This window comes from Clytia hemisphaerica, unplaced genomic scaffold (assembly GCF_902728285.1).
Source record: "Clytia hemisphaerica strain Z4C2 unplaced genomic scaffold, Clytia hemisphaerica genome assembly, whole genome shotgun sequence".
NCBI classification, from domain to species: Eukaryota; Metazoa; Cnidaria; class Hydrozoa; order Leptothecata; family Clytiidae; genus Clytia; species Clytia hemisphaerica.
In genome coordinates, this window is record NW_027103379.1 from 1 (window position 1) to 11,261 (window position 11,261).

Sequence of the window (11,261 nt, forward strand, 5' to 3'; positions counted from 1 at the left end):
CTGGACTGACGAGTTAGATTTACGCAATAGTGTTGACCGAATCTGGAGAAAAAAAATGAGGAAAAAAAAGTTTTGATTTTGGGAAAGAGTAGATAAACCCTCAAAAACTTTATAAATACAAGCTCTTTTTTAATATACCCTAGATAGTAATGAAGCTACAACAATTTAAGGACAATGCTAAGCCGAAATTGAATTCTAAGAAATTCAAGAGTATAATTGGATAAAGAGCCTAGAATATCTCAATCTTGTCCTAAAATAAAAACAGAAAGCAGGGTTGAGGGTCAAAAAAACCGAAAACTTTAATCTGATGTTATCTCGATTACTTCCTTCATTTCATTCCTAAGTGGTTAAGAATTTATCACCGGATCACTGAAAGAGGGGTGTATTATTCGTCAATAATAAAGTTGACTGTTGGTACCTAAAACACACCAACGAAGCGGCCTGGCTTAAATTTCTTGGTGGTGCAAACTATGAAATTGGCGCCCCTGGTATTTTTGTCCTTATTTGCGCCCTCCATCATTAAGTGAGATATTATAAACTATCTTAACTTTTTCTCCTTATCAGTACACAAAATTCCAAACATTAAACATGACTACTTTCTCTTGGACAGGAGACAATTGGATTATCTTTGTAACGCGAGATGTTCTGACTTTACTCTCCATTAAAGATCAATAGCTGAAAGAGGCCCCAAAAATTCTGAAGTTGGGAGGAAGGTTTCTTTATATTTTTGGCGCCGCAGGCAAACAAATTTGATGTAAGAAAGGTCAAACAGCCTAAAAGATCTTCTAAAACGGAGAAAGTTAGTCAGTATAAGACCACAGCGAAAATTAACAAGTTTTGATCATTTTGGCAATCTCTCATTTTGGGGGTAAGCATTCTCTTTAACCCTTGGTGGATACACAACACTTCTGTTACTTCTGATTCAATATTGATAGAAGTTTTGAAAATATTGAAGAGAAAGGATGTAAAAGGGTAAAATAGAGCGCCGCAGGCGAAAAAAAATGAAAATTGTACTCATAAAAGGCGCTATAAGATAAACGTGCCGAAGGGCGCCAAATTGCCCAATTAAACATGAACAAAATTTTGGCGCCCCCTTGAAAAGCTCTTTTGGCGCCCCTCTCAGATCTTTCTGGGTGGTGCACTGCACACCCTGCACCCCCTGCCAGGCCGCCACTGGAATAGCATACCTTGCTTTGAACAATCAGTTAATTTTGCATTTTCCAGAGGGCCAGTAGGATGGATACGAACCTAAAAGGTAAAGTAACAGTCAATCAGGGTATTCTGATACGAATTAAACTAAAGTTTCACGACAATAAGACCCTTATTTTGATTAAATAATAACGCCTTTTGATCGAAAATCTTTCTCTGATTTTGTCTTCCACCACTGAAGTGGGTTGTTGTCAACTAATCAAAAGTCACAGTTATTGCAATTCACCGGTCTCTTTTTGAACAAAATACTTTTGTGTCTCCTCTGTTCTTTCAGAAAAAAAGAAATTTGTACTTGCTTCCCAAAGAACTTATCAAAAAAATTAAACTTTAGAAACTCATTATAATGTGAGTTAATTTTCAGAATTTTCTAGCCAATTATTAGAGAAAGGATCGTCTTAGATCGTCACTCACCTGGATAATGATCAATCAAAAGTCTTTGCTCCATCTTTTCAGCATAACCTCCTTAAAATGAAAATGGCAAAAATAATAATCTTATTCCAACATTTTATAAACTGAAGAGCACCACATTATGCTTGGCTCACAAAAAAGTTTCAATAAAAAGAATCAAAACAAAAAATTCGGCATTTTGGCGATTCGAATGTTCAAAACAAAATGAATTTCGTATTCGAATGTTTTAAAAAAAAGAACGTTTCTAAATCAAAACATTCGAAACGCACATTATAGAAAATATTTTTCTAAAAATTGAAAAGGCCAACCGCTAGCTAATTAAACCCAACTAAAAATGCCAACCCAACATAAACTACAGAGACGAACGTTTTGAGAAAAGAGGGCCTTGTTTTATTGCTTTGACGTGTATCTTAAGAAGTCTTGAATTCATGTGGCCCCTTGTGTCTTTATTGTTTACAAAATGGAATGAAAAGCTTAAACCAAAAGTCGAACGAGAACACTCAAAACTTGATCAGCGGTGGAAGAAACCAGGATGTTCAGAATACAAAATGCAGCAAAAAGATTTTCTTTAAAACCCTAGATTTTTGAGCTTGTCTGTGGTAATATTTTATTCCTTGGTATATGGCGATATGAAAACAAACAGAAAGAAGAAATTTTTTACCACTTACTCTTCTATAATCTTGTTACTTGCATCCTCGACTTTAAGCAATCTTTTGAACCATAAAAAGAAGATGTCAAATCGCCAGAAATATTGACAAAAGGATTTCCATGACCATCTTTTCTTCACGAAGTTTGGCTTTGAAAAATATTCTGTCGCCTCAAAAATTTTTATGGAGAACTTTTATAACGGGCCAATCAGATCGCCGTATTTCATTTTTATTTTCAAGAAGTAGTCGGGGGGTTATTTCAACTAACTATTTATTAACTGACAATTAGTAAAAGTAATATGAACATTTTATTTTATGCCTGAATTGGAAAGATATAAAAATGAACTTCATATTTTGTGAAATTCTTGCTAAATGCTCCATTATTTGTATTTACAAAATCAATGTCATAAAATATTGCACCCCCGGCTACAGTCATGTTTGTATACACTCGTTACCAGACTTCCAATCACCGGTCTTAATAACATAATTTTGGGCGTTTTACGGACGTCTTTTAGACGTCCTGAACAAATCAAGTCCATTAAAGACGTCTTAAGGACGTCTCGATTGGACGGGGACGGGCTTTGGACGGGCGGACGTGATTTGGACGTCATATAGTCGTCCTCCGGACTTTCTGTGCCCACTGGGNTAGCGCACCGCTGTTTTATTTTTGACATAATCATTACTCTCGATGGTTGTGTTCAGACCAAGGTTTAAAGTAATTAAGTCTACATGTTTCTTTTATATTCCTTTTGTATTTAGCAGCACGCTCCTCATAAGTTAAACCAAAGTTTAAAAAGGAATCACCCTCTGGTTTAAAAAAAACGTTTTTACGATATTATCACAGTTTTCTGAATAGACGAAATCAGTATTCGCAAGTGAAAAGCATGCTCCTTTTGTAAATTATGAACAGAGAACGTGAAATTTATGACTTAGTGACGCTCGGAGCGTCTCTAGCAATTTAGGCAGTTAACGGGCTTTTAATGAGAATATCATGGATATATATGGAGATTCCCATACTCCGCAACAAAAAAAATCCATTTTTGATGAATAGTGATAGAGAGAGAAGAAAGTTGTTTTGACATTCAAAAGGGGATTCCTCTCTTATGTAATCTATCTAAAAGATGAAATAACAATTAAGTCGTTGCATTTCTTAATTCCCATATCAACTAAGTACTACTTAAACCTTAAACTTAAACTTTCATGTCTGAACACGACCGATGTGTTTGTACGAGTTCCAATCCCATCAACCTTTGCGTTAATCTCTTTTGCATGTTAATTGCATCGTTTGACAAAAGATATATAACAGTTTGCACGTATCTTTAATTGAGCCGCGTTGAATTGTGGGATTGCAACTCGTACAAATGTCAAAAGAGTGAAAAGTAATAATTATGACGTATGCATTGCGGAGCGCTATTTCACAAAAATAAACGTGTTTTGTGGTTCTCAAATTTTTGTTGACGTCAGCAATTACGTCTTTTTAAAACAACCTTCCGTAATAACTTTTATTGGCTTCATTTTCATATACAGGTTGTAATGTTCTTCTGAACGGGCATGAAAAATGCTTTCCAAATGTATGTAAATGTTCTGGTCTGTGAAATACACAAACCAATTTTTTGGGTCTGAGATTTAAATCCATTTTAGACCCCTAATACTACAATTGTGCAAAGTTTCATACTTTTACATAGGCTACGTCGTATCTTCCTTCGTTTAGAGCGTAAAACTCTTACTCTTCGGGATATGCGCACTGCTTTTGTTTTGAATATTGAACTTCTCCGGATACATCGCATGCGCACTGAGGTTTTAATGAAACAATAGAGTTTCAAAACCGAAGCCAACCAGCTGTGTTTTAAACATTTTTTTATTTTAAATCTCTAAACTAACTTAAAGAAACTGATTTTCCGAGAATCTATTTTTGGCGAATTTGGCGAATTTCGACAATAATTTGAAAAATTAGTTTTCGCCAAATGTTCGTCAAAACTTCAAACTGTCTAGGGCTTTCATATTTGGGCCAGGAGGAAAGATTTATCCTGCAAATCGCCAAAATTAGTTATCATTAAAATAAATTTCTTTAAAGTAATACTCATATTTTTTTTATCTTTACAGAAAATTCTTTGATCAACACGATGTGTCATATGTGCTACAGCAAAACGTATGATTTTGATGATCCAGAGTTCGTGCATATAATGGGCTACATCAAAATGTCCAATGAAGGTCTAACACCTAACCAAGCCATATCAATTTTTCCTTGGCTGCAATATTTCCCTGACACCGAAGCACTCAAGAAATTGAAACTTGCTGTAAAACAAGACACAGAATTCACACGTAAAATGTTCGATGAACATATCGCAACTTTTGATCCTGAGAATATCAGAGATTTTACTGATAATCTACTTCATTTTTCACAAAACAAGGAATTATGGAAAGATGCTGGTTTTGAGACAATCACTCGAGAAGAAATTGAACCTGTGGTAAGTTCACTATTGTTTGCAGGTGTGGAAACCCAAGCTGCTCTTTTACGTTGGCTCTTCCTCTACATGATGCATTTCCCAGAATATCAAACAAGAATCTATGAGGAAGTTAGATCGAATGTTGGACTGAAGCGTCGAATATCTCCTGAGGATAAAGATGTATGTCCAACAACTAATGCAATATTACTTGAAACTCATCGCATGGCATCTGTAGGCGCTCTTAGTCTCCCTCACAAAACGACCGTTGATACTTCAGCCGGGGGCTTTGCTATTCCGAAGGATACAATGGTCTTTGTCAACCTCTACAGCATACATTATGATCCTACACACTGGGATGAACCAGAGAAATTCAAACCAGAACGTTGGTTGAATGTTGATGGAAGTTTGAAGAAAGAGAAGCCAACACACTATCTTCCTTTCTCAGCTGGAACGCGGGTATGTATTGCAGAAAGAATGGCCAAAATGCAACTATTCATCATCACTACTAACTTCTTTCGTAATTTTGAAGTTTCAAATGCTCCAGGAGAAGAATTACCAGGTCTAAAAGACGGCATCTATTGGTCAACCTTGAATCCACCTCGTCGTAAAATTGTTGTGACGAAACGAAAACATAACTGAAAAAGGAGGACATTGGATGAACGTATAGACAATGTTACCGTTAGTTGATACAATCTTTACGTGATTATTTTTTTAGTTACTTAGTTATAATTAGTTCTTTTGTTGTTGATTTTTATCTTTCACGAATATAGAATTCATTTTTTGATACTTCAAATTGTGGTTTCGAGTCATCCTCGCTCTAGAATTGATGCTTGTTTTTTTTCTTGTTTTTTTTTTCTATTATATTTTTTTATTACTCACTTTTTCTTTTTTCTTTAATATTACTTTATTATATTTTCTATTTTTTTATGTTTTAAATTTTTATGGATTGTCGATTTTTATTTTTATTTACCTTATTGTATGGTAGGGAAGAAAAGCTTTTGAGTTTAGCACAAATGTCTTCTTTTCAAGCTTAAGTTGTATGGGCATTCTGGCTCTCTCCATCTTTTGATCCAAAACTTTCTATTTGAAAGGTTATAAAGTAGTTCTTGATGGTCAACCCTCTCAATGGACCCCGATTTCAGCAGGGTTCTACTCTGGGACCCCTCTTATATATTAACGACCTCCCAAAAGATATAATTTCCTTGATCAAGATATTCGCTGATAACTCTTCTGAATTTTCCCTGATTCTTGATCAAACTCGCTGTTCTTCTGAGCAGGTTGTTCAATGGAAGATGTTCTTCAATCCTGATCCTTCTAAACAAGTAGTTGGAAGTCTACTTTACAAGGAGGTTCAGACGCTTAAGAGTCATTTTTTTTTAAGAGTCTTCATGGTGTGATACCTCACCCTCTTGGATTTTGCTGAAATTTAGACCAAATGATCTATCACACAAGAAAATAAGACCCTGAAAATTTCACCTTGATATCTCAAGTAGTTTTGAAGATACAGCGTCTCAAAGATAGGCTATTAAGCAGTCTAAAGCTAATCACAACACTTGGACTTAGAAATCTTGCGGTAAAGCGCAAATTATTGTCAAAGTAGGATTTCTGAATGAGTCTAAAAAGTTTTTGAATAGGAATTAAGTACTGTTAAACCCATTTAGTTGAAGTAACTTGCTTATATTTAAGATTATTATTCACCAAACTGTGAAATGTTGAGGCGTTTCCTGGAAATATTAACCTGATAGCAGCTGTGGAGTTTTCTTCACGCGACACGCTGAAGCTCTGAAGATCGCTAAAAACTAACATCTGAGGAAAATGGCCCTATCTCTGCAGAAATTTTGAGTCAACTTTTTGTCTTGTGCCGAAAACTTAAAAATTAAAATGGCGCTCCATAAAAAGTGCGTTTTATAGATAGGAATTAAAATTCTGTCCCACAATGCTTTGCGAGTGGAAAGGTTTCAAAATGGAGGCGGAAGGTGAAAATGGATGTTTGTTATTGTTTTTAAAACTCAAGTTTTTTGGTCTTTATACTTTATAAACTTCATAAAGGTATTCAGTAATGGTTTGTATTCATTTTCTATAGCTTCAGTTCAGCTTCATAAAGATGTTTGTTTATGATTTTTCTCTCTTTTTAAGTGATAGTTGTGTATGATGTTATTATACTTTGTTTTCTCTTGTGTGATCAGTTTAAAGCAAAAAATGATTCTTTTTTGAGCATATTCATCCATTAAAGAACCTTGTTTGTGAAATACAATAATGTTTTGCATGCTTCTTTATCAAAAAAGTTCTGAATTTGCTTTGAGAGAACTTAACAAATCTTCCGACCCAAAAGTTGTCCGCCATGACACCCTTCCCTGTTGACATTGCACTCGGACCTGTTCTTCTTAAATAAAATTCTACGCGGTCCGCGTACAGGCGCGCGACCATATTCTTCAGATTGTATATTTTCGCCCACGTCTTTAGAGCTTCAGCGTACTGGGCCAGAAAATACACAATCTGTTATCAGGTTAGGAAATATGGGCTCTGGAACTTGGTAGGAAAGGCCAGATGCCAGTCTCATTTTTTTACATATTCTGTACTTAAAAATAAAGAAACAGTCATAAAATGTCATCTGTTGATGGAAATGACCTGAAATCTTTTTCAGTTGTTCTCCTAATGGGCTTTTCCAGAAAAAGATCGTGCACCCCCTGTTGAGGAAGTCCATTTCCGTTCCAAGGGGGTAAGGTTTGAAATGCAGTAGAATTCCATAAGGGTAGACAAAAATCCGTCAAAAATAAGCGGAATTCCAAGGGGGTAACAAAGCGGTAATGATTGAAAACTTGTAAAAATTCGGAATTGCAGAGTGTTACTGCTAACGCAGTAGCGAGGAATATATCACTGACCCCGATGAGTATATTCTGACCACCTATAAATACTATAAATGTATTGACAAATTCATTTTCTACAAATATTTAACAAAATTTTTTGATAACTATCTTTTCTTGTATACCATAAACCAATTGAAACATTCAAGTTCAATGTGCCCTTTATGACATACTTTTATTCATAATAGCAATCAATCAACATCGTGAGCGAATTTCAGTTCATTCGCAATCAATAAATGCTAGTGAATTTCAGTTCATTCACTTCTCATACAAAGATTATTGAATATGGCTCCTTGACGGGGATTCGTTAATTACTTTGCAATTGGTCGTTCGTATTCTTTGCGCTTCGACGTTTGCACGACTACACTGCGCACGTTACCGTCATCTCCTGTCTTCACGCTAGTAACACGACCGAGTCGCCAATCATTGCGTTGAATCGAATCGTCTTTGATGAGCACGACGTCGTTTACAACAAAGTTACGTCTTGGTTGATTCCACTTTCGTCTGGGTTGTAGTGATTGTAGATATTCTGATCGCCAGCGTGACCAAAACTCATTGACGAGGTGTTGCACTCTTCTCCATCGACGACGACTGTAGATGTCGGCTTCAGTGAACTGACCAGGTGGTGCCATCACGATCTTCGTCTTTGATGTCAACAGTTGATTTGGGGTCAGTGGAACTAAGCTATTGCTGTCACTCAATACCTCTACTGACAATGGACGACTGTTAAGAATAGTCTCAACCTCTGTCAAAACTGTATTGAAGCTCTCGTCGTTCAAACTTTGGCTGTGATTCTTTAGTAGTGACGTCAGGATGGAGCGACATGATCGAATTTGACGCTCCCAGACTCCTCCCATGTGACTTGCCAATGGTGTGTTGAAGTCCCATCCCATCCAGTCAATGTTGTTGCGAAGAAGGAAGTCATTGATCTTCACCTGGTCCATCTCTTTGATTGCTCTCTTGAATTCCGCGTCTGCTCCTAAAAAGTTCGAACCATTGTCGGAGCGAAGTTGTCGTACATATCCTCTTCGATTGATGAATCTTCGCAATGCCATGATGAAGGAATCTGTGTCGAGTGTTGCCGTGCTCTCGAGGTGAATGGCGCGGCTTGCGAAGCATGTAAAAAGAGCGACGTATCGTTTGTGCTCCTTCCGTCCTTGTTTGATAATGAATGGACCAAACATGTCCACCCCTGTATACGTGAAAGGTGCTGACTCTGAACATCTCTCTGATGGAAGATTTGCCATCTTCTGCTCACCAAGCTTGCCACGGATACGTCGGCACGTTACACATTTGAAGATTTCGTTTCGAACTCGTGAATTAGCGTTGACGATCATGAAACCATTTTGTCGGATTTCATTAAGAGTCGCATCTCTGCCTCCGTGGTGAATCTTCTGATGGAAGTGCCGTATGATCAAAATTGACACAGGGTGCTTCTTTGGTATGATAACTGGATGCTTCAACTTCCATGGCAAAGTTGAATTGGTGATTCTTCCGCCAACACGAATGATTCCATCGTCGTCAGTGAAGGGATCCATCCTGGATAATATCCCTTTCTTTGATTGTTCGATCGTTGATGGAAAACTTGCTTTCTGTGTTAACTTCACGATAAGTAGCTCTGATTTGAAAAGAAGGTCAACGTCAACCTTCTTCTTTAGTCTCCATGCCATCATTCTTGCAATGATACGTTTAAGCTTGTACCAACTTGATACACGCTTGAACAATAATTCGAATTCATTTTCCACGATACTTGCTAGATTGACTTTCATTGGCTTTGCCCTTTTGACTTCGACATCGTCATCCTCGACTTGATATTGTTCTTTGGATTTCGTTTCGATTGGTTGCCATAGGAAGTCGGGTCCATTGATCCATCGCTGCTTTTCGACGAACTCTTGAACTGTTTTCCCTCTTGAACCATCGTCAGAGGGGTTGTCGTCAGTTGGTACATATCTCCATTGCTCGACGTTAGACCCATCGTGGATTGCTTGAACTCGGTTCGTGACAAAGAGATGAAATTTCTTGGCTCGATTTGAAATGTAGCCAAGAACCACTTTGCTGTCGGTCCAGAAAACTTCGTAGTTTGGCACGAGGGTCATTTCTTTCTTGAGTTGAGTTGCGACCTTGGTTGATGTAGTTGCTGCCGTCAGCTCTAATCGCGGTACTGTGGTTGGTTTCAAGGGTGCGACTCGAGCTTTACCAATGATGAAACTGCAATGGATCCTCCCTTGGTCGTTGACAAGTCTTGAATAGGAGACCTGACCGTAACCCTTCGTCGAGGCGTCGGAGAAATGGTGGAATGATACTTCCGATATTTCACCGAAATCTGATGGTACGATACACCGTTGGATGCTGATTTCCTGAAGCAGATGCAAAGAGTTGCGCCATTTCTCCCAAACGTGGTGCTGCTCTGGAGAGATCTCGTCGTCCCAACTCTTGTGTTCAGCACATATTTGTTGTAGCAGTTGTTTTGCCGGCAAAATGAACGGACCACCGAATCCAAGGGGATCATACACCGAACTGATGGATGCCAAAATGCCTCGTCTTGTCAAAGGAGTGTCTTTCAATACGATTCGAAAACAAAAGGAGTCTGTCTCGACACACCAACTGACTCCAAGGGCTCTTTCGATAGGTAGAGACTGGATTGAGAGGTCAACGTCTTTGATTCCTTTTGCTCTGATGTCAGCTGGGATTTCGTCTAGCACATCTCTTGAGCTGCTCATGAATTGGGTGAGATTGAAACCTCCGGCTGCACACATTCCTTTGACGTTGCGTTGGAGTTTGACGGTTGATTCGATATTGGTTGCTCCTTTCAACATGTCGTCGACGTAGAAATTTCGAAAAAGGGTGGATGCTGCTTCTTTGCCGAATTCTTTCTTGTTATCGATAGCTGTTCGTCGAAGGGCGTAATTACAAGTGCTTGGGGAGTGTGTTCCTCCAAATAAATGAACACACATCATGTAATCTTCGGGTTCTGCATCAAGATTACCTTCCGGCCACCAAATGAAGCGTAGCATGTCTTGTTGTTCAACGGGTACTCTGACTTGATAAAACATGCTTTCGATATCTGCAACTAACGCAATTTGCTCTTCTCGAAATCTTGACAGCACTCCCACAATCTGATTCGTAAGATCTGGTGCTTGCAGAAGCATCGAGTTAAGCGAAACACCACCGTAAGTCGCACTGCAATCGAAAACGACTCGTATCTTTTCTGGCTTTTTGGGATGGTAGACTCCGTGGTGTGGTAGGTACCAAGTCTTTCCTTCAATATTCTCGCTTGTAACTTTCTTGGCATACGATTTATCGAAGAGTTTGTTTGTCTTTCTGAAGTTTACGTTTGAGACTGCGTGCACGTTTGACAGCTTGGATCCTATTATTCGGAACTTGCACGTCAGGGTTCTTCATTGGCAATGGAAGCTCGTAATGTCCATCGATGAACTTCACCTTGTTGTCCATCAGCTCGAGAAATTGCTTATCGTCGATCGACATTCGTTCGAGGTCTCCTGGTTTTGATGATTCGGAGAAATCCATTTGTAGCATCTGTAGCACCGTTTCTTTCAGCCCGACTTCTTTGATCTTATCTTCAAAGACAAAACGTGTTGGTCTCTTGTCTTCGGAGAATGCGATAAAGTTGCATCTTGTTGATCGCTGGCTTGAAGAATTGGTGACGATTGGCCCAGTGACACATC

The 11,261-nt window shown here is 38.2% G+C and overlaps 2 protein-coding genes and 1 long non-coding RNA gene across 3 annotated transcripts; 1 reads left to right on the forward strand and 2 right to left on the reverse strand.

Moving 5' to 3' along the window:
* Positions 1 to 12: 12 nt before the first annotated feature.
* LOC136824759 (uncharacterized) lies at positions 13 to 2,453 on the reverse strand. Its single transcript, XR_010849165.1, has 4 exons — positions 2,286 to 2,453; positions 1,621 to 1,671; positions 1,188 to 1,248; positions 13 to 42 (listed from the first exon to the last, which is right to left on the reverse strand). It is a non-coding gene; the product is annotated as an uncharacterized lncRNA (long non-coding RNA).
* Positions 2,454 to 4,367: 1,914 nt separating this feature from the next.
* LOC136824760 (steroid 17-alpha-hydroxylase/17,20 lyase-like) lies at positions 4,368 to 5,887 on the forward strand (the record flags this gene model as incomplete). The annotated part of the gene is given in 1 exon segment (XM_067080733.1): positions 4,368 to 5,887. A coding segment is annotated over 1 exon segment (983 nt), but the record flags the coding sequence as incomplete, so codon positions are not given.
* A 1,999-nt stretch (positions 5,888 to 7,886) lies between these two features.
* On the reverse strand, positions 7,887 to 10,724 carry LOC136824769 (uncharacterized). Its single transcript, XM_067080742.1, has one exon. It carries the CDS (start codon positions 10,722 to 10,724, stop codon positions 7,887 to 7,889), a length of 2,838 nt encoding a protein of 945 aa, XP_066936843.1.
* Between the last annotated feature and the right edge of the window lie 537 nt (positions 10,725 to 11,261).